A 24,942-nucleotide genomic window follows, 5' to 3' on the forward strand; every position below is an offset into this window, starting at 1 on the left:
ACTTGATGCAAATACCCCCTCTCCCAGTGAATTTCATTGTCACCCCTCACTTCACACAATGTTCCTCTCTCCAACTGTTCCTTCCGAGATTGTACAGACTATAAATTCTTTTAATAACTCTTATTCCGCAGGGCTTGATGATATCCCTATGCCCATACTAAAAGCGGCATCTAATGTCATTGCTACACCATTGGCTGAGATAGTAAACTCTTCCTTTTCTTCAGGCCAGTTCCCATCTACCATCAAACATTCGCGCGTAATCCCTGTGCACAAAAAAGGCTCAAACAGCAAAGCAGATAACTATAGACCCATATCAATCTTATCTGTTTTCTCAAAGCTGTTTGAAAAAGTGTTCCTCAAGCGATTGCACAACTATTTAACTACTTGTAACTTACTTCATGAAAACCAGCATGGCTTTAGGGCTGGAAAATCTACTAACTCGGCCTCTTTTGAGCTGATAAATAATATCCTACAGGGCCTCAATGATAAACTAGTCACAGTGGGAATCTTCTTTGATCTCACCAAGGCCTTTGACTTGATCGACCACAACATTCTGCAAAATAAGGTAAATGCTCTTGGTATCACTGGTCCAGTCCAGGATTGGATCATGTCATACCTAAGAGATAGGCATCAAACAGTATGCTATCAATGCAGTAGCACCAACTCAAGTATCAAATCGAGCCCCATGAAATCCACAAGGGGAGTGCCTCAAGGATCCCTCCTTGGCCCTATACTTTTCCTGCTCTACATCAACGATCTCCCTACTCATTTGTCTCATTCTAAAATCACTCTCTACGCGGATGACACCTCGACCATCATTACTGCAAATAATGCTCAAAATATTGTTGACCGGACTAACCTCACAATCAATGAAATGCATCAATGGTGTAAAAGGAACAAACTGATAGTTAACAACCAGAAAACTGTCTTCCTCCAATTCCTACATAAAAACTCCTTCAAAAAGGATCTTATCCCTCACATAGACAAAATCTCACAATCCTCTGATGTTGACACCACAAAGTTCCTTGGACTTTAAATCTCCACCAACCTTGATTGGGCACCTCACGTACAGGTCGTACTCAAAAAAATCTCCGTGGGTATATTTATGATTAGAAGGTTGTATCCGATTGTATCAATGGATACTTTAAAAATGGTATACTTCGCGAAAATTCATTCCCATATCTCTTATGGCATTCTGTTTTGGGGAAACTCACCTGCAGCAAAAAGAGCCTTTTCAGCCCAAAAACAAGCCATTAAAGCTATGTACCATGTCCCTATTTGCACTCCCGGTAAAATCTTTGCTAAATCTAAAATCCTCACCCTCCCTTCTTTATATATCCTTACATGTGCCTGTTTTGTCAAAGCTAACCCTTCCCATTTTCTTCAAAACTCTACCTACCATGATCACCTCACCCATTCTAGAAATAACATCCATTCCAACCAATATTCCAGCTCTCTCTGCCTAAAAGGTCCCTACCACTCTGCCTCGATCCTATACAATAAAGTTCCCGATGAAATAAAAAATTGCAAATCACCTTCCGAATTCAAAAGGAGACTAAAAAGCCTCCTAGCTGAAAAATGCTATTACAGTATTAATGAATACCTGGAGGATGCATTATAAAGGAAATTTTCTAGATGGCAACTTGAATGCCTATAATTTTCCATACTTTCTGTTAGTATGTTTATAACCCTCTCAGCTCTGTTTCTAATGTTTTGTACATATAGTGAAATGATTATCTTGAGAATTCCCAAGAACCTGGAAATTTTTCAATCATGTATGTATGTTGGTATCTCATATTCAATCATGTATGTATGCTGGTATCTCATATTGACTTTAGCCTTGCAGATGTATAATTTGCCAATGGTGAAATAAATTTATTATTATTATTATTATCTAACGTAACATACGAAAAAGGCTGCCCTGTTGCTCTGAAATTAGTTCATGTTCCAATGCATTTTTACCACCATATTGGGTTATTCAGAGTTTATATTGTGCCATGCCACCGCTATCTTTATTGCCGAAAGGCAAGTACAGGACGATCTTGCTGCAAACGGAGGATTGTCTATTGAGAGAAAAGGACCGTTGAAGACTCCCGTCAGATATACCTTTGAAGCTGACGATTTTACAGGGGATGCCGCAATTTTTAGTGTGGAAGAAAATGTGGAAATAGTGGAAGAATCGAGCAAAGGTAAAAAGAGATCAGTCAACTCCATTTCCTACTGTGAGCAGATCGTGAAATGTGGCACACAAATTTCAATCGACGAAATTGGAAGAAAAACGGCGAATATCTGGTTCTCTCCGTGAATGCCGATATGCAAGAAGACTCTGAATTGTGGACAAATGAAACGAAGCAAGATTCAATACTATCACTATTCCAGTTCGAAAATGTACCAGAAGAAGTTCTTGAACCTTTAAAAGGTGCCATTTTGGAATATTCGGACATATGTTTATTCCAACAGCTATGTCTTGAGTATTTGCCCGGGTGAAGAATTTCCTTCAAATGTATGATAGTGGACGATGTTTGTGTTCAAAATGCCAATTTTAAATTACTACCACAGTGTTTGGCGTGTTTATTTTTGGCAGTTTTTATGCATTACAAAAATTGGCGTAGTACCTGTGTGCAAATACTCGAATATTGTGGAATTTAGTAATGAATACTTTAGATTTGAGAAATGCTGCATTATATCCGCATTTTATTCAGGCGCACGATGGAGAAGACGATGAGGAAATACTGCGTTTCTCAGTGTGGGAATACTAAAAGGCTTGATCCTGATGTAAAAATGCACTACTTCCCTCGATGTGCCAAAACATAAGTGACGATAACTTTCTATATTCCAATGTCTGAAAATATTCTTTAATGATCTTCCGCGCAATGAGTGTTTCGTAATAAGGTTCCAAACTCTGGTAATATATATAGGAAACCCAAATGATCCATATTGCTCCAGCAGAACTGGTGCTAATATGTTACCAAGTCTCTTTACTTGAATTCAGCGATTATTGCTATATTATTTTTCTTAATGTTTTCGTATTCAGTTTAAGAATCCAGTTATTATGTATTCATAGAAAACTAACTCACGAGATAGCTTAATTGCTTTCAGAAACATACAGCAATTAAACCCACACAAAATACCTTGTATGAATAGCATTTTACTATTTTCCACAATGAATTAACAATAGCATGATACACCATTCTCAACAATGATTCAGGGCATATGTATTTGGGGAAATAGAATTTCTGACAATGGATATACTACTCTCCAATTTTACTGATAATGTTTGTCGAAGTATATGCCGAAATATTTAATGTGACCATTAAACCATGACATTAATTGACCTTTAAATATGCCAACACAAATTATTTTCATGAATTAAAAACAGCAAGGGACCCTACACAGAGCCGTGTCACACCACAGGTTATTTGGATATTTTTACTATGATAATTCTTTAGACCTGGACATAATTCTCTTTCACAAACATAACTTTGAAACCAATCATGTGCAATTCTACATGTACCTGCTTTGCATAATCACTTCAATAGCTTGTATTTTATAATATGGAAGTGTAATTTATATTTTTATTATTATATTTAACAAGATTTCTTTCATCTTTTCTTCATCAGGTGCGCAATTTGGATCAAAGCAGCTAATAACCCAAAGCTATTAACTGTGCCAGCAAAGAAACTTTGTAAAAGTGCCTTCAGAATGTGCTCTCATGATTTTAGTATATGCCAACTAAGCCCATCAGGCGTGAAACTTCGAAATGAAGCTGTTCCAGATGTTCTTCTTTCTAATCCTTCAGTTGATCATTCCCTTGAACCATCCACTCCATCACGTCCATCATTAATGTCCACACCTCTATCTGTTTCGACCAATCTAGCTATGCCCAGTACCTCAACCCCAAATCAGTTTTCTAAAAGTATTTCTTTCTCTTCACTATCAGCCACTCCAGCCTCTTTGTCATCTCTTAGCTCATTTCAATCTTCATTGAATGAACTAATTAGCTCACCAATTAGGACATCTCCCACGGAAAATAATACTCAAACCTGCATTTTGAAAAAAAAACTGTTAATAGGTCACTTTTTGCCGATTTAAAAATGAAATCTTGTGATTGACCTCTCGTAAGAAGAAACTGGTAAAAATAGCAAAATCCTACCACAGGAAATTCAAATGTTCCCAGAGCTCCTGCAAAAGCATGAGAGGGGTTATTAAAAAATAGGAAAAAGCTTTTGATGGACTTTGTTTTCTCCGAATATTCGCCATTGGCATCCCTTTTCTTCATGGCACAAATAAAACATTCCTCTACCTCACCTAGGAATAGGAGGTGGTCATTTGAGGAAAAAAACATTTGCCCTGTCTCTCTTTAAGAGGAGCCCACGGGCCTACAGTTTATTGAGAACCTTTTGTTCTCTTCCATGTAAGAGAACCCTCACTGACCTCTTAAACTCTGTCAGTTTCCCATCTGGGCTTAAGTCCCCTATCATCTCTAGCCTGGCATCACATGTTGCTGACATGAGTGACAAGGGCTTACAATGCATATTGACCTTTGATGAGATGACCATCAAACCAAGTCTCACCTACAACCACAGAAACGACAGGATTGAAGGTTTTGAAGATGATGGACTCACCAGAACTCCTGAGATTGGGAAGCAAGTCCTTGTGCTTACAGTACAGGGTCTTTTTTAAGCTTGGGAGCAACCCATTGCCTATTACGTGAGTGCTAAAGGTATTCCTGCGAAGAAGTCGGTGTCCATGATCCAAGCTGCATTAAGAACTCTGACAGAAATGGGTTTAAACATAACCGCTACAGTGTGTGACATGGGGACCAATAATGTCAAGGCCATAAAACTGCTGGGTGCCACGCTTAGTAAGCCCTATTTTGTGTATTAGGGCAAAACTATTCATACCATATTCGACCCCCCTCATTTGCTTAAGTGTTTTAGAAATTTATTTCTAAAATACAACATCCAGGTGAAAGGAGAAGAACCTGGGGTGACCCCCATTTTGGCAAAATGGGAGCACATCTTTAAACTCAAAGAACTGGATGAGACCATTCCCCTCAGGAAGTTGCTTCGTCTGAATGAGAAGCATATCAACCCAATGGGAAAGGAGAAAATGAAGGTCAAATACGTAGCTGAAATATTCAGTAATACAGTGGCTTCAGCAATGAGCACATATGTTGCATTTGGTGAGTTATTTCCTAAATTCAATGTAGCAATAGTTAAACTTCTAAATGAACCATTTTTGGTGTTCGTGTATTGAAATTTAACTTTCTCTTTCTTTGCATTAACTTTTCCAGGTGGATTACCCGCAGAGGCTAATGAAACAGCATCCCTCGTAGGCCTGATGGACGACTTATTCGATAGCTGCGATGATTCAAAAAAGGGCAACAAGCCTCTTCGGCAAGTTGTTAAAGATGGCAGCCAGCATGTTGCCTTTTGGGAAGAGGCGTATAAGAAGATTGAAGAGGTGACTTTTTTGGATGGAGACGGGAAAAAAGTCTATGCACCATCTAAGAAAGGCTGGCTCTTCACTTTGGGGGCTCTGCAGAATTTGTGGAAACAGCTCGACGGCACTGGCACCTACCTGGAAACCCGGAATTCAAACCAAGACCCACTTGAGAATTATTTTGGGCAAATTCGCTTCAATTGTGCGTCCAACAGGTTTCCGACGCTAGGGAAGTTTCTTGGTCGTTTTAAAACTGTGCTCGTGAATCGTTGGTCCCAAAAGGCGAAGGCGAGAAATTGTGAGCCTGATACGCTGAGTCTTTTGGGAGATTTTGGCTGGCTGGTGAAAGGTGATGATGACTGTGAAAAAAGTTGTGTTGGAATGGAAAGTGCTTTTCAACTAGGTGAAGAAGACTGGGATGATGTGAGCATCCAGTATACCGCTCATCTCAGTGCAAAGATCTGCAGAAATGTTTTTCTTAAATTATATTGAGATGCTTGCAAATTGTGCTTGACCTCACCCAAGCCTCTGCAGTGTAGTGTATTTTTGAATTTAAGGGAAAATAGTGACGAGTTACTAAAATGTTCTTTCCTTCGAAGGCGATAAAAAATGCTGTGAGTCAGTCGTTACTGGTTTTAAGACAGTTGATACCTCAGGTTCAGTGCGATGAAAATATATTGCGTATTGCATCGGCTGCTGTGTTGGAATCGGTTAGTTTCCAGTGGCTATAATGCTCTGAACACCAGCAACAGGTCAGCGACATCATTGCCAATGATGTCGGATTAGACTGCATTATGTGCCATTGTAGGGGCAAGAATTGAGTGCATTTTCCTTATGCGGTTTAAATAAATCTATTATTGTTATTGATGATTTTCATTTGATGAAATCCATTCCTTTCAATGCAAGGCATTTGAATCGGCCGCGCGATGGTGTGACTTAGTACCGTAATTGGGGCGCTGACATCGCGTAGTTCATGGTTGGCAACACCATCGGCGCTACTGTCGCTGGAGGCTGACCGATATGAACGGTCGTTGCCCGCGCATGGCGGGAACTCAACAACAGGAGGAAGAGGGCTGCCGCTCGACGGTGAACTATTTGTGTTTTTTGTGCTTAGTGAACTATTTGCGATTAGTTAACTATTGGTATTTTCCGATTTAAAAAAAACCTAAAAACTAAAAGTGAATAAAGAAGTGTTTATGCAGTAACTTTATTATATTTTTTCGTTTCTCAAGTGCGTTAATTTCTGTTGTTTTGTAGATACTGCTGAATAATTGTAATTTAATCTTTGTTCTAATATTGCTATATCACTTAGTTAACTCTTATATTGTATAGCAAGCTCAACATTTGTTTGAAATATTTATCTTTGAATGTGTACCCCTTAAACACTTAATTATGTTGTCGAATCCCCTGTTGGCGGATTTGCTGATGTGGGAGGGAACCTCCACCTACCCTCCTCCCCCCTGCGCTCGCCGCCTCACTTCACCCTTTCCTGGTGACCGGCACAGAGGCACGATTCCGTTCAACGACCTTTGTCTTTGCCTTTCCCGCGTGCCGGGGTCCACCCCTGAAGAGTTTGGGTGCACATACCCCGACACTTTGTCGCCTTCGCCTTTTGTCCTCTTGGGTCTTCCCCGAGGAGCTATAGACACCGGTGCTCAAGTTTCCCTGGTGGTGCGGGGTGTGTGCGGGTTGAACGACATCCGACCGTCTCCCGTAAGGGTTACGGGCATAACGGGAAGGAGAGAGTGGAACCATGGGGAAAAACTATTGTGTTTAGGGCGAAGAAATATAAATATGAATTAGAAATGCAAGTAGTAGACAATTTAGGGTGTTTTGATGGTATCCTAGTGTTAGATTTTTTAGATAAATATAAGGCAGTGATAGTTGTGTATCAACGTACATTACGCGTGGGGTGCAAGATTGGCCTCTGGACGAGTTTTCAAGGAAGAGGGGTTTGAGAGAAGAGAGAGATCCCAGATTTCGTGTGTGCGCGGTGTCAAAGTTAGGTTAACTCGTGTAGAGAGAGTGCCGCCGCGGTGTGAGAAATTGATTCGTGATCGGGGGCCGGGGGCGAACACGCGGAGGGGATACGGAGGCTCCGGAGTCAAGACCGGAATAGGCCGGGGGCGAACGAGCCAGGAGAGGAGGCTAACGCGGAGGATGCGGAGGACGGCGAAGCAGGGGCGGAGGGCCAAGAGCATACGGAGGGCGATAGGCCGGAGGCAGGCGCCGATCAGCAGGCAGGGGGTGCGGACCGGGCGCCCCAGCCCGACCCCCCCGGAGGGGAGGGGGGCGACGCAGGAGGCAGGCATCCTCGTAGGGTCGAGGTAGTGGGGCTAGAAGAGCAGCATCCCGGCGAAGAGGGCCTCGACGCCCACGGGCCCCACAACGCTGCAGAGCCATAGGAGTGGAGGGAATGGGTCCACAGGCGGGGCGGGCTCAGGCCCCCGGCAGGAGAAGAGCTGTGGATCGGGGTAGGTACCATGCCAGGTGGCGGCCAGAGCCTTACACTCACAGACACCGCACAGAAGATCCTCGATGCCCTGGTCGACACGGACGCTAGAACGGGGCTGGTGAATCGAGGAAGGGGCACCCTTACGTGGCGTTACCTGGCCCGCACACCCATGTTCGCAGGCCTGGCGGCGGAGATGTCGGGGGGAGGGGCCACTGACCTCAGACGGCCCATGCTGAAAGCTGCGCTATACGATGCCCTGCGCGAACGGGTGTTCACACAGCCGGCGGGAGTCGATTGGGCGTGCGCGGTTAAGGGCCCATGGGGCAGGGAGAGCGCGGACCGGGAGGCTGCGGATGGCTGTTTGCAGTCCGGAGAGGAGTGAGTGGAATGAATGCTTCACCTCTGTAGAAAATGTTCCAATATTGTCGAAAATTTTACGTGCAGACTTTAGTGGTAAGTCCAAACAAACCTCTTCAACAAATGTCAATAGAATACAGGATCAAAGAGGAGTCAATAAATTATGGTATTTGCAACCTATAAAATGCAGTGCAAATTAAGGGTGTTTTTGGGTCTTTTCTATGCGTCAAGATGATCACAGAGGAGGCTATTCAGCGCCTGTCAGCGTCACGGGATCAAAGGATCTGTCAACTTCGAGCAACAAGAGTTGGGCGACCGAAAGCCCTTCCACCTCCTGCACTCCATGCGCTCACTGGCCGGGGATCCTCCATGCCGGATGGCATTCTACAGTCGCTACAGATGAATCATTTGCCATTGAACGTTCAGCCCTTTCTAGCCGTGCAAGACGGTGCCAAACTGGACAACCTGGCAAAACTTGCTGACAAAGTCCAAGTGACTCCACGGCTGCATATTGCCGCTGTTCTTCAAACCCCAATATGGATGCGCTCTGGAAGTAAATCGAGGAGCTGACGTGCCAAGTCGCTGCGATGTTTTCCGCCTGCTCACATTTCCATGAGCGCAGCTGCTCAAGGAGTGGATGCTAGCGTTCCCTTAGCACGTTGGCCCACAAAAATTCTAATTGGAGTTGGTACCATAACACCTTTGGGTCAGAAGCATCTAAGTGCAGACAATCGTGCTCGTTTGTGGTGGGAAAACAGCAGGGCAGTGTTAAATGGCGGACTAAGAAGGAGTGTAAATAGAAAAATTACCAATATAAGAGAAAAATATATGAATGGTGAATTAAGGTTCAGAAGACTTGTTATTTTCAACAATGTTATTACCCGGCTAATATACCCTCGTTGAAATCCGCTTTATGGGTTTAATTAACCTGTTTCAGTCAGGTTATCAAGAGGAATGTTGAATAGGGCTGTCCCACGTTCCTTCTTGAGCTTGCCAGCTCACCCTTTTAGTCGCCTTTTACGACAAGCAGGGATACTGCAGGAGTATTCTTTGGCCCCCTTCCTGCAGGGGTAAGTCTGAGACAGCTGAATTTCCTATATCTACTTAATACCCTGCAGGCCACTAAGATGTCTGGCATGGGCCGACTAATCACCAGCATACAGTAGGTGCCCCACATGTGCACCACATGGTTGTCTAACATTGCATACGTGATAATAAAAGTAAGATGTACATATTGGTGAAGGTGATGTGAGCTCCAGCCAAGCATGCATCGCTCCATGCAACAAACAACTTTTAAAAAAATGCACAAACATAAAAAGCTACACTCTACCAACATCTAGCACCAATTAAAATATGTCCATCCTAGCAAGGATAGAATCTAACAGGGTTTGCAGAAGAAAATATTGGTAATGCAGTAATCAATAGTGATAATATGCGAAAAAGAACTGAAAAAGTATAAATGGAAAAAGAATAGCATGCAATTAGTTCTCCCGGCAAGTTCCACAATTTAATTTCATGAATTGCAAAACTATCCTTATCCCTGAAAGAACAAGGGAATAAAGCATCTTAAATCTCTGTTCTAATACTTCCTTTACCTTTTCCTCATGAGCACTTACACCATAGTAAGTCAGTTTTCAAAGCAATATGAACCAAGGATGAGATTTGGCACGAAATAATCGTTAGGCTATGCCAGGATTCGAACCTGGATCTCCAAATTGCCGGTCAAGTATGCTTTAAGTTACATTTTCTTCCTTGGCGAATCTTGGACTGGGTTTACCAAACACAGAGTGAACTTGAGACATCAACACCTTGCTTAATAAAACCAGCCTGATATTCGAGTTGGAATAAGATAGCTAAGTTGTTTAACCTGTTGCATACCTGAACCGCTTTTGGGAGATTCGAGGTTGAATCCTGGCTAAGCCATATGATTTTTTCATGGCCAAACTCCATTCTTTGTGTATATCATTCTGTGTGTATGACTGCATACAAGGTTACTTGTTTCATGGAGTGTTTCAGAGTTAATGAAAAATGATGTCCTGAAACTTTTAATCGGAGCCTTAAGAGTCTCTCATGATATCAAATAAATAGAAGATGAAATGGATGGACCGGAGAAGGAATGAAGTTGCAGACTTGATGGGTGATGGGAGGAAATTGCTGGAAAGAGAGGGAAAGATATCGCAAAAGTCTATAAGGAGAAGGCAGAGAACACCATTCAAGGACAGGATGAACTGCAAGACACCAAATACCAACCCCAAGAAGGAAATAAAATTGTTAACTATGGGCTTGACTACTAGTAAGTAGAAATTTTGGACACTCATGACTGTAAGACAAAACTTCATGTTCTCCACAGATTTTTGTTAGATTGGACAAAGTGCTTCACCATATGAGGGAAATACAAAATAAAAATTCTCTATGAGTAAAGAACTTAATGATAGAATGGGAAAAGTTGTGATTTGTTAATAGATGTTTCATGTTCAATTCAGAGCTACCTTGGCCAATAAATTAAAAATTAGAATTGAATAAATCATTATTTACACCTGGCTGTGTAAAATTTTACTTGGATCAGATTTCACACAAAAACTATCCAGAAAACTTTAGATAGCAATGTTATAAGACACAGCTTCTGAGATCCATGCACAAAACACTCAATTTTCCTTTGAGCACAATCAAAAGACAATCCATCAACCATGCAACACAGAGCGCATTCACAAACATTGACTAAAAGTGCTTAACTACATAAAATTATGATCACAGAAACATGACATCCACTTTCATACCAATTACACTTTGACATTGTCAACCATAGCTAAGTCAGAAAAGAGTACCAGAAGGAGAGGAATGATGAAATGAGGAGGAAAACAATACACCTTATTGACAAAGTTTGGAAAATTGAATTATGTTACAAGCAAAGGTAATTAAAAATATCAGGAGAATACAGCATTCACAATATTAAGTACTTACCATCAAGGATGACCATTTTTTCATCAACTTGGTGTCAAATATACAATTATTATTCCTTATTACAACCACTATACATGTTTGAATAGTGTTTCAATCATGCATGCAAGAAAATGCAAAAAATGAAATTAGTACAATATTTGATTCAATTAATCTATTAACACTCAAATAAGCAGATAAAACACAAAAGTTAGAAACACATATCTCTACAAATGAAGGTGGAACTTGGAAATTCCTAGTTATCAAAATCACTGCCAAAAAATTGTGCATCGCAAGAATAAAGCTATCACACTTTTTTTTATTTTTTTAATAAGAAAGATTTACAAAATGTATATTTGTGTGGCAATATTTTTTTCAAACATCCACATTCATTTTATAAACATGCTTCGTGTGTCCTTAGAGAGCATTTGGAAGAGACATAAAATGTGAAACTGGATAACTATTAGACCTTCAATCACTTAAAATTGGACATCAAAGATTAACCATGGCATGAATGACAAATTCCTGCCTATATCAATAGTGGAATAAACAGAGCTGCACTGTGACCCCATGAAATACATGACACCAGTTATTGCACCACCATGAAGGATGGCAATGTCCGCTTGAATCTGATATGGACACCAATTGTATTACTATCAAAGCCGATCCCTCCAAATAAACACATCTTCAAGATAAATATAACTTTTCAACAAGCAGGTGGAATGGAGGGATGAGCTGAAATTACAAGCCATTGATTTTGGAGTATATAAAAAATAATACATTAAGTACAGAATTAAAGAATAAGCACGGCCACTTTCAGCCAAACATGACCATTGATAACACACAAAATTCGGAACAGATAATATTGCCAAAATTTTAATTATTTCTAGATTACATAGACAGCACAACACAATCTTCCTCAAATGCAATTCATATGTTCATCAATGCAATAAGTTCATAAATTTTAAGACATGTTCAACATAAAAACATTATCATGATTTCCTAATGTGACACAGGAAAATTACACAAACAGGAACTAATCATCACACCATTCACTTTCATAGTAGTCCACCAAATTTTTCTTTAGAATTAAGAACAGAGATAAATAGAAAAACTAAGGGCAATAATGGAGTGGAATGTTACATCTGAACTGATCTTCACTCAGCATGCTCCCTTCATATCACAACACTGGAAAACAGCGGACTTTGTGCAATAAATAAACAACGAGGCATTGGTTCCTACAATTCTTATCCACTAAAAAATATGCTTAATACAACACAACATAATATTCTGTCATAACTACTATACAACAAAGAACTGGAATATTTCCAAAGAGGATGATTAAAATTGAAAATATAATTTCAGATTACTGTCAATGCCACTGCGACTTCCGCTCATTGGAGAAATGTTCCTAGTCTATCAATGGCAGTTTATGTACGTACTTCAATAAATAAAAACAATGATAAAAGAAATTCTAAGCACTAAAATGAAATAAAAAATACTTCTGGTTCATCGAGAGCTTTTCTCGAAATGCTCTATAAAATTTTGACATTACACTGAGAAGGAACAATGATAAAGAAATCAAGCATCAAACTATTGGTGCGAACCGATGATGAAACTGCAAATGCTATCCAAGTAAAATTAAAACAATGCATAAACCCTCTGATGCCTTGATTGAAATTAAGTCCAAACTGCACTACCATTCTTATGCTATATGTACACCATGAACCAGGAAAAATACACCATCCACAGTAGTGAGAGCCACAAAAAACTAAACAATGGGTGTTCAAATATAAATTACCATTTGCACTCCGTAACATTAATGACATCTCATTCACAAGGAGACAGTGCCATCAATCAGATTCCATTGATCAAATAAATACATTTACCATTTGTCAGTAACAGTGATGACTGATACGAGTTTGTACCACACAAAACTATGTCCCTTGAGAAGCTCCCTTGATATCATGGCCCAAAACTTGTTTCAGCAGACGAAGAATACCCTCCTTCTTCCCCTCTGAGACATTTTCTGTTCCTATTGAGGACATGAGAGAAGCATAGTGTAGCAATTTATCCAAAAGTGATTTCATGAAAACAAACAAGGATATATGCAATGCAATTATAACAGCTCCAAAAGCAAGGGTGGCAAAATTTTTGGCAATGAAGCACCAAAGTTTATGAAATGAGAGTATACTCGCTCCACCCACTTGGCAGCCCAACCAATTGCTTTCATTATCCTCCGAGCACTGCGTGGCACATCGGGTGCAAGTTTGCCACCCCAGTTCGAGGTAGAAGTGAATGAAAACCTCACTTCGTAAGATGAATAACAAAAAAAAGGCAAGGCCAAAAATAAATGAAATCAGTAAATTAACCCTTTTATTGCCAGCATATTTTGACTGGTATGCTGAAGAATGCTATGGCTTTTTTTTTGGAAAATTTCTACGTTTGCGCTTAAAAATTTACATAAAGCCTAATGTGCATTTTCAGAAACTACTTTTTTTTATTTGCTCAGGTAAGGAAAGAAAGTATAGGAACATATAATGGAAAAAGGACGAGGACAACGGTGCTGTGGTAGATAGAAAAAATGCCAGAAATCAGAAAGTAAAAATGTGGCCTGACTGGGACTTGAACCCAGAACCTCCTGGTTGCCGGCCAGGTGCTCTTCCAGTTGCTCTACCAGGACGCTTAGATTTACCATGATTGCGGCGGGGGTTTATACATCGTACCTCCTTACTAGTGATGGGCAAAGTCGATCATTTTAGTGATTCAATCATTTTGACTCGAGTCACATAAATGATTCAATCAATTGATTCAATCATTATGATCGAAAAGACTCAAAGGAATCAAGATCGAAAAGACTCAAAGGAATCAAGATCGAAAAGACTCGAAGGAGTCATGATTGAAAAGACTCAATAGAATCATGATCGAAAAGACTCAAAAGGAATCAAGATCGAAAAGACTCAATCAATGGATGTAATAAATCACTTTGAATATTGGAATGCTGATTGCTATCCATATTATCATTTCATATACTATTTTGATTGTGAATTCCTAGATGAGTAAATTAGATTGCAAAAATGAAGGAAGTAGTGTCATGAAAATATTTGGGAAGGCAAAACTGCCACAGTTTCTTTACACTAATATGATAATTTCTAACTATATATCTCAAAATATAACACAAAATACAACACACACAATGCATGAATCCGATCTGCAGGATAATTTTATGAACGGCACAATAAAATGTTAACTGCTGCAACTTCTACTTCTTAACGTTCTTCTACAAGAGTCATCTTAATATTTTCCTTTTACATGTATTGGTGTTATTAATACTGATAACCGCTGGAAAACATATAAGAAAAAGATTACACAAGTATTCAGTTCTTTATAACATAGTATTTAATTTTCTCACCATTATTACTGCCCTGACGAAAACAGATTAAGCATCGATCATTCCAAATTTTGAAATAAACCGGAAACCGGGATGATTGATATGAAACCGGAAGTCGGAGTGATTGATGATTGATGATCGACTTGTTTAACGAAATGAATCATGAGTCATTTGATTCACCTAGTGATTCAATCTTTTTGATCGAATCGTTCATGATCGACCCATCACTACTCCTTACTTTAGTTCTAACGCAGCCATAATGGATAATCGATTACCTAAAGTCATCTGAACGGAAACTTGAGTAGAATATACCTTAAAAACTTGGTAGTAGACTATTTGGTAGTCTAGAGAATTGGCTTACCTTCATCAGTAACTTCCCTCTCCAGATTCAGCTTCTCTTGAGCAATTTGGTATATTCCTTCCTCAATGGTATCTTTTCCAATTAAGCGTATAATGGTCACATCCCTGAAGAAGAAAGGCATTGTTAGAGACATTAACTCCTAAAACAAAAAGTATGATTGTTAAATTTTCCACAGAATGCATTACGTATTCAATTCTAAGAGCAACAACTTTACAGAATGCTGCAGATACTCAATTAACCATTTTTAGAACAGTGTACCAATTGGAACTTAAATGTCACTAAAGTTAAACTGAATCTCAGGTTCATAAACAACATATTTCGTTCCTGTACAGATGATTTCATGGTTGTCCACCTAACAACATTCATCAGTGTAATGAGTGTCTCCATCCATTTAGCTGGCATATGATAGACACAAATAGTAAAGCCTCTATTGACCATTGTACCAGCTCCATGTACTGGACATGCTGAGCTTACACATAAGCTCCTAGCTGCTGGTAACAACTACCAACTTGACCTGGCACTCAAAGCCCTTGGGGTAATGGCAGATTTTACCATAGAAGCATCAGCTACGCCCAACCAACTCACCTGGCGGTGTACCCAAGAAAACTTCCTGTATATCTTATGTACATTATATTTACAGTGGAACCCCAATTTATCGTTCCCGCATTCATCGTTTTCCCGCATTCATCGTTCGCCGTCCCTGGTCCCAAAAAAGTCCCATAAAGACAATGTAATTTTTTTCCGCATCTATCGTTCCCCGAAGTATCGTTTTCCTGCATTTGTCGTTCGAAGATCATGGTCCCGGTGTATTTTTTTCCCGCATTCATCGTTTGACAAAAATGAAACGACGTATTAACAATGTGGCATTCGCGGATTCGACCGACATATAGTATTAATCTTCCCCAAGAGATGGAAGCACCATAGGGCCCTCCGGAGCAGCTCGGGGCCGTGGGATTGTCTACGTTGCACAGTTCTCACCGTTCTCACAATCAGCTACCCCCCTCCCGTCAGCCCTTGTCCCCCACCCCCTCTGACTCTTTCTTCCTCTCTGAAACCAACCAAGAGGCATTTAACGACCCGCGTCACGTTTCGCGACGGGTTCGTGTTACGAAGACCATAACTCATTAGCTTCGAAAGGAAATATCAAGTTACCCGAGAATGATAGAAAAGTATTTCACCCCTCCTCCTTTCGCTCCCCCTGACCTTTTTCATCTTCAAAGCTCACATTTCTGGAAGCCAATTGCTGTCTGAGTCACCTATTGGCCCCAAAGGTGAGTAACAAATGACTGGTAAAAGAGGAGGCAGACGAAACTCGATACCCTGGCATTTGAGCTTCTCGGCCGTTGATCCAACATTTTTTTCCGTAAACAATATCAGATAACAAACTATGACTTGCTATAAATCTCTCTTGTCAGATTCACAAACAAAGGGATATCTCAGGATATTTTGTTACACACTTTGGTCGCGCTTCACCCTCGACAATCGGCTCAGCATCAGTTCCGAACTTCACCTCGTACGAGTGGTTCCGTATTTTCCTGTGTTCGCTGAATTAAAGCCAGTGTTTTCTATGAGGCTTTGCGAAGCCTGGTGTCATTTTTATTAGTTCAATTTTTATTCGTCTTCTGACCATGGCCGTCCCGATGAAGCAAAAGAGAACTTTGAAAGATCGTTTCAAAATAATTGAAGAAGTGGAAAAAAATCCAAGGGAAAAGCGAGTTGACATTGCAAAACGTCTCGGGTTGCCAGCAAGTACATTGAACTCTATAATGGCCAAGAAGAGTGAGATTCGAGAGCAAATAGACAGATGTGGAAGCGCATCCAAGAAGAGAAAGACTGGCAAGGAGTCTACAGTTGCCGAATTGGAAACGGTGCTCTTCAATTGGTTCCAGCAGGCACGGGAGTCTAATATTCCCGTTGATGGAGTGATATTCAAGGAAAAAGCGAAGATTGTTCCCACCCAATTGAACGTCGAAAATTTTAAGGCTTCCAATGGCTGGATAAGTCGATTCAAAAATCGACATGGTCTTGTGTTCAAGAAGCTGGCGGGAGAGAGTGCAGAAGTAAATGCTGAAAGCACGGATGACTGGCTGGAAAGTCTGCCATCGATTCTGGAGGGCTACGATCCAGGAGATGTGTATAATGTGGATGAGACTGGTCTGTTTTTCAATGTGCTTCCTGATAGAACATTGGCCTATGAAGGAGAATGCTGCCATGGAGGTAAATTATCCAAAGACAGGCTAACGGTTTTGCTTTGCGTGAATAGTGATGGCAGCGACAAGCAAGTGCCGATTGTGATAGGGAAATCGCCAAAACCGAGGTGCTCCAAAAACGTAAGAAAATTGCCGACAAAATATTACGCAAACAGTAAATCATGGATGACAACAGAAATTTTTATTTAGTTCCTCCATGCATAAGACGCGCAAATGGGGGGGCAAAATAGAAAAATTATCCTCTTTGTGGATAACTGTGCGGCACACCCCAAAGACACGTCTTTTTTGAGGAATATTAAAGTGGTACGGTTCCCAGCAAACTGTACAAGTACGCTCCAGCCACTTGACTTGGGGATTATACGCAGTTTAAAAGCGTACTATTGACAACGCTTCGTACAAAAATCCATTTGCCTTATGGAGTCAGAAAAGGCAATGAAGAAAAAACTAAACGTACTTGAAGCACTCCACTATATTATAGCAGCATGGAAACAAGTGAGCCAGAACACTATTCAGAATTGCTTCCGTAAAGCTGGGCACAGATACCCGATTGATAATAATGAACTTGCAGATGATGATGTTGATGATTTTGGTCAAGACTGGGAAGAAATGTGTAGAGCCCAGAAATACGATTTTCAGAGCTACGTAGCAGTAGATCATCATGTGGTTACAAGTGGCACTGAAACCATTGAAGAACTGTGCGAAGTGCACACATCTACTGGGGCTGTAGAGGAAGAAGAGGAAAACGAAGTAGAAGTGATCCCAAGCTTTGTCGAGACTTACGAAGCTTTAGAAAAAGTGAAAGCGTTTTTCTAAGCACATAGTGGAAGCGACGAGGATCGTGAAAACATTTTAAGTCTCGAAAAATCATATTTTCGACTACGACAGAATACCGCTAAGAAACAGAAGACAATGCATGACTTCTTTCAAAAGCGTAGTATTTAAAATGTGAACAGTTTTAATAGTAAATCCTAGCCAAAAGTAATTCAATAGGTACTATTATTTAATGGGTTTTATCAATCATAATTTGTGTTTGTTACTTATTAAAAACCACTAAAATTCCAATATGCTTGAGGTAAGCACCTGTAGTACCATAGAGTAAATATGTACTTACTCTATGGTAGTACCTACGGTATTTTGGCGCCCAGTTTGAAGAGAAGCCATGTATTCTCGAGTGAATGAATGAGTACATGGAAATCAAATAAAAAACACAATAAAATAGGGAGGAATTATTTATTTTTTTAAGCCTTATAATTTTGAAGAGGGCTTTCCTGATTTTATGACATCCCATTAATATTTGACTATAGCCTGAAGGACGCATTAAAACAACACGGAAGTGCCGCACCTACGACTAAAATATTTTCAGATTGGTTACTATTTTCTTCAGTTTCACCAAGGGAGTTCGTGTGGGGATTTAAATACCCACTGAGGTAAGAAAACATAATTTTAATATATCAGCGCATGAAAACATTTCCCTCCTAGAAAATAAATAAAATGTTCCGTTAGTTGGCTCGTTATTTTTGGGTTGAATCCAGAACTTCTCATCCCAAGTGGACGACCGACGTTGGGTCTTGAAGACCACTGACGAGGGGAGATATCGTACCTCAATACGCCTTTGTCAATGCCATATTTTGACGGCAATCGGAATGCCGAACGCTTCTCGAAATGGGTACGGTTCCATGGAATTGGCCTTAGTTTGATTGAATTTTTATTAGGTACATTTAACATGACTTACATCATTTAAAAATAGCAACCCTCTCTCCATGAGGTATGGTGGTGTAATGATTATCATTGTGATTATCCATCGGTGAGGCAAGGGTTTGCAGCTCCGAGAAAGCGATGTATTTTGTCGTTCTCAAATAGATCAGTTTTGCCCGGATTCAATGTAATTTAAATTTTAGCAAGCCTAGGCCAGAGGATAAATTTTTTACCGTCGTAATGGCTTTTGGGTATTGAAGCAATCTTATTCCGAACGCGGAGATGGGAAGACTACTCTAGAAAGTGTTGGTGCCCCACAGGCACAATTCGTCTTCGGAACTCCGACGAAAAAAACAGGCCTGCAACAGATTTCGGAATACACTTCTGATGTGCAAAAGTTTTGACGCAAAGCATGCGTATTTTAGCATGCAGTTGAATTTCGGTGATGAGAGATGGTCGTAATAAGACTGCCGAATCCGTCGTGGCAGTGTGAATGCCGAGACGGCGAGCAAACATTTTTTTGTGAGGTGTCGTATTCCCAAGGATTATTGAAAGATATATTAGTAGAACCAAGTATATGCCCAAAAGTATTACATATAATTCAAATAAAATATTCAAATAGAAAACAGCTATATTCCTGCATGAATCCTTTATAGAATATCACTATTACGCGCCAACATCCTGCGTTTCCTGCCGCATAGGCAACCGCGCCAAACTTTCCGGTATTCATCGTTTTCCCGCATTCATCGTTCATTTCGTCCATCCCCTTGAAAAACGATAGATTGAGGTTCCACTGTATTTCCAATTAGGTGCCTACTTGGGAATACATAAGTATAATGTACTGTCTTCTTCCTATCTATTCTAGCTGTCTGCAAGCTGACTATCTTCTACACTTCATATAATATAAACATCATATAAGTGTTTTGCTACCTCACTAACTCACCACATGCACTAGGAATCAAATTGATTTCATGTCTGCAAAATGATTGCACTGTTAATAACAACTATCCGGACACCTAATGTTATGAGTCCTAGCTAAAACCATTTCTAATGAATTTCATTTTGAATGAGGGGACCAATGTCAACAAACCAAACTCACATTGGGGATTTAGCAGAGCTTAGTATTTTTTCTTATTGGGCTTTTGAAATTCTACACCCATTTTCATTCCAAAATGAATTAAAAATTTTATTTTCAAAGAAAACATCAGATCCTATATCTTGGCAAATAAAAATTTCAAAATGGGCAAACAAGAAGACATTTCTCATAAAATAAATACTCTAGGAAACGTTTCAGGCAAGAAAAATTGCCATGATTGAGCACTTTTGTTAGATCATATTACCCATATAAGCATTTCAACAATTTTTGAGAGAAAAAAACACAGACATTCACAGATATTGTTGACTATGAGGACTTTCAATATCAACAGTGAAAGAAGTAGTAAGTTATGATCTGCTGATGTCATTGCAGCCATGGCCAAGAAAGAGAAAAATTAAAAAAAGAATTAAGACACGGAAAGGACAGAGGATAGGTACATATTAGCTGAAAAAATAGAAAAAGAAACCTTAGATAATATAATGCAGTAAAAGAAAGGAGACCAGGACAAACAATAATCCAGGAAAACAGCTTAACAAGGTGAAAGAGTTTTGCTATTAAGGTCACCCAGTAACTAGCAATGGATGAAGCTAGAAAGAGAGTTAATAGAAAAACACAGGCAAAGATGGCACTCTGCATGGAGAAGAATCTCCTTATCTAATACAAGTACATATAGAAGTGAGGAAACCATTCAACACATGTTACATTTGGAGCAAGTTTCTTTGAGGAAGAGAAGCATAGACATTGACAGCTGCATAATAGTCAACATTGGATGCATTCAAAATGTGATGCAAATGAAGATTGATGAATATAAAAGGAATTGATGAAGTAATGGGGAAGTGTTAGGAAGAGTAGGAGATCAAAGAAGTCTTTTAAAAACTGTAAGAAGAAGAGTGGACAATTTAGTCAGACATATCATGAGGCATGATGGCCTGATGATGACAATCATTGAAGGACAGGTGGACAGGAGGGGAGGCAAAAGGAGGCCCTGAATGAGTTACAGAGGACAGTTTATCAAGGATGTAAAATCAAAGAAACACTTGAATATGAAAAGGATAGTATATAGGAGAGAGGAGTGAAGAGTTGCATCCAACCAATCTTTGGACTGCTGACTCATGATGAATTTTTTTAAGTTTTAAAATATTTTATTTAACATGCACAACCCAATTAAACCAGGTAGAGAGAATATAAATACACCAACAATTGAGAACCCCTTTAGCTTAGCATGGTACCACTCATATAAGCTACACTTCATTTAATAATTATTTTTTTTATCTAATTAATTTTGTAATTTCAACATCACACTAAGTGCTAAGTAGGAGTACATAATCTTCCGACATGCAAGCGATGCGACATAATTCAGGAGAAATAATGCAAGGCAGAAGCTCAGAAGATGTCTAGAACATATTCACGATATGAAACGATTCATGTCACATAAAAAGATATATGAGTAGAAATGGACCTGAAAAAGGGACTACATCAATGGACCCAACAAAAAAATCAGGTATTATATACAAGAAAATTAGGTAACTTTGAATGTTGAGATGAAATCTTAGGCCTGAGGAAGTTAATGCCTCTTTTTAGTAGGAAATATATCAATCGTGCATGGCATCTGTGGCCAAAACTCAGCATACATAATGCATCTGATTTTTCAGGTTAACTAAAATGGCTCATGCCATTTTAAAAGATTACTTCACGAGGGTTGTCAATAAAATGAGTTTCCCAAGGTGCTCAAGTTGCAAAGAACACTGTTACATGGGATCTGGCGACACTAGCATGTAGCTTGGTTCCACCTCGCCTAGTATTCATCCTAGTGAGCTCTTGACAACAATATGCATTGACTTGACATCCAATAGAGGAGGAGATATCACCTGTTCCTACTGCCAACTGTCAACCATACTGTTGTTCATTTTTTGTGTGCAAAGAACACTGTGTCAGTGGACCTTAATTCCAAACTGCATGCATACAACATGAGTGCAAATAGTTCAGAGACTTCTAAGACAGTAGACATACAGATGCCCATGACAGTGCACTGGTTTTGGATGAAATGATTTTGAAAATGGAAGAAACAACGCAGAAAGAACGAGGAATACCTGGGGTAGCCAAGGTTTGTGCAAGGTGAGTCCTGAGAATCTAAAAGAAGATCACAGGACAGTGCTTGTCTTCACATCAATTGTGTAACAACTGATCTCATAAAAAAATATGGATGGGTTACTGCCGTACACCCAGGCCACAGCCCAAACATAGCCCCAAGTGACTAACATCTCTTTCCTGAACAGAAGAAACACCAGGGTGGGATAAACTTCAGTACCATAGAGCAGCAGAAAGACGAGGTTTTAAGTAACCCTTTTGACTTGACAGGAGAGTTATAATTAGGGGCACCAAATTTTCGCGAACCGCAAAACGCGAAATATAACGTGAAATTTCTAAGGTTGCGCGAAATCCACTTGGTTCCACAAAATTTCGCGTTTAAGCATTTTTTCTGCGAATTTGGCGCGATATTTTCCACCATTGCCGGTAAAAAAATAACCCGTTACTTTAAGTTTTCTTAAAAAACCGGTATCAAGAACCGATTGCATAAAGTCGGTGCTTTGGAACCAGCTCGGAACTGTGGCGAGGATTTGAATTTGGCGCCCAAAGCCGAAATAGTTCGTAGCGTATTCAAGGCCAAAAAGTGAAAAAAAAATATTTGAAAACGCATATATCACTTTCCCATTGCATGGTGTCCATGTTTTTTCTCTTTTGAGAGTTGCTCCCTAGCACGCGCATTTAAGGGTCGTCAATTTATCGCTCTCGCCAGCATAGTAACATTCTGTAGCCGCTGCCACGTAGGCCGCTTTCAAACAAGCTGACTTTTCGCCTGACGCCGGCCACGGCACGGTGACGTTCTTTCAACTTACTATAGGTCTATTGATGTCTTCAAACGAGTCGAATCACATCGTTGCGTTGACGGCACGGCGCCCATTTCAATCCGGCCCGGCGATGCTCCGTCTACGGCGTGAAATATAGGCTATGCTACATTGAGGCCGCTTTCAGACGAAACGACTTTTCACCGGCCACGTTCACGTGAAATTCGGGCGGCTTTCAGACGAAACGACTTTCTGCAACACCGTGTGCTGTGCTGTGAACGGCACCCGTGGAAAATCGTTTCGTCTGAGAGTGGTCTTAAGATTGATTCATGTATATATACAGCAATTCTTCGATATACGAGCAAGATGCTTTTCGAGAGCCTATTCGTAATTTGATAAATCAATGCAAGGCGTGGAAAAGGGTGGTTATCCTGCAGAATGCAACACCGCATTACAATTTTGCGTTAATTCATGGCCGCTCAGTTTATTCAGTGTCGCTGCACCGGCATGTTGAGCAGTTTATTGTTGAGGTTATAAGAGCTGTGACAGTGAAGCATGCAAATAAGGTTTCAATTAAAGCAACAATTTAAGCTAGCCACATCACAGAATGTATTTTGATCTGACTTACAAGTTACAACAAAAAACCTGGTGAAAGAACCAGTGGCTGCCAGATGTAATGAGACATATTGGTCAATCATGCATTCTTAACAATGTGTTATTTAACTTTTTTACTTGGCAAATAAACTTATGGAGGCGATCTTAAGTTTTTTTTTTACAAAGCTTTCCTGCTAATTAACATCTTTCGTGAAATTATTTTCATTCACTTCCTGTGGTTGTTTATTTAAATTTGCCATTAATTCAGATAATTAGAGTTCGTCCTTGGATCCGAGGATCTAGAACCGATGGGGGAGAACCAGAACGGTACCGAGAACCGAACAAATTTAAGAACCGACTCAACCTTAATTTGTAGAATTCCTTTACCCTAGTCAGCAATGCACAGTTTGGAAAAGAAAATGAATCTTTGCTTAATAGTCTCTAAAATCTGTGCAACTTTCCATGTGTGGGGTCCTAAAGCAAATTGGCATAAAGACTAATATCAAGTTGTCATTCCTTGTATAGTGACCCAGGGAGGAACATTATTACAGCCATGGAAAGATTATTTAACTCAAGGTGTATATAGACAACTGATGTGAAGGACTTAAGCACAATTGTTGCTAATGTCCTCATATAATCATTAACAGAAACTCAAGAACTTTTTGGCTATTCTGCTTTGAAGGATTCTGTTAGATCAGTTCAGGAAAAAGGAAAAGAATTGAGTACTTCCACTAATTGTTGCCCTTTAAAATGATTTTCCCCATTTTGTAGAAAATTTTGTGAAAACCCTGAGGATACCTGTGGCAAATGTAGATGCAGAAAGAGGTTTTTCCATGCATGGAAACATAAATAAAAGAACCACTAAACTTCCAAAAAATTTAGAGTTAAAGTCAAGTTTGACCAATGGGTCTCAATTCCAGTAAAAGAAGGATTCAGCCAATTTTAAATTCCAGAGTGTGAATCATTTCAGATGGCATATTCAAAAAAAAATTTTTAGGTAATAGATAAACACATACTTGCATGTGTTGATGTTATATTTTTTGTGTAAGACTTTAAAGACTTCTGTTATCAATGTGTTAAGTGAAAGCTGTAAGTTTTTTACATCAAGCAGGCCATTGAGACAGTGAAATTTAGACCAATCAAAAATATTCCCCACCTGTACAATTCTCGCATTTGTCTAGCAGTATGAGGTTGAAATACATACCTAGCAAAGAGTGTTTATGGTATGAGTATCTAACAAATGCTTAACTTATTCCTTTAGCATTTGCTTTGACCCTTCTTTATCATAATTTTTACCATTAAAAATATATTTATTATGCTAATGAGCATTTTTATTGGTGAAATTATTGTTCTTGCGATAAAAAAGAATATTTGTGATGAGTGAATTTTTATGACGAAACTGTATTTTTTTATGACGAAATTGCAATTTTATGACGAAATTTTAAACCGAAATTGACAGATTTTTATGACGAAATTCACAGTTTTTATTCACCGATAATCTTTGCCTCTAGTTATAATATTCTGGCACTAAGAAGATGGCAAGCAAAAATGGATT

General features: G+C 39.6%; 1 protein-coding gene across 1 annotated transcript in view; it reads right to left on the reverse strand.

Moving 5' to 3' along the window:
- Positions 1–11,493: 11,493 nt before the first annotated feature.
- Positions 11,494–24,942, reverse strand: part of LOC124161216 (SWI/SNF-related matrix-associated actin-dependent regulator of chromatin subfamily A containing DEAD/H box 1 homolog) — a 55,768-nt gene continuing 42,319 nt past the window's right edge. The window contains exons 16-17 of the mRNA XM_046537480.1: positions 14,947–15,050; positions 11,494–13,229 (exon numbers count right to left, since the gene is read on the reverse strand). Coding sequence (XP_046393436.1) covers positions 13,132–13,229; positions 14,947–15,050 — 202 coding nt within the window. The 3' untranslated portion in view covers positions 11,494–13,131. The remainder of the gene's footprint in view (positions 13,230–14,946; positions 15,051–24,942) is intronic.

This window comes from Ischnura elegans, chromosome 6 (assembly GCF_921293095.1).
Source record: "Ischnura elegans chromosome 6, ioIscEleg1.1, whole genome shotgun sequence".
NCBI classification, from domain to species: domain Eukaryota; kingdom Metazoa; phylum Arthropoda; class Insecta; order Odonata; family Coenagrionidae; genus Ischnura; species Ischnura elegans.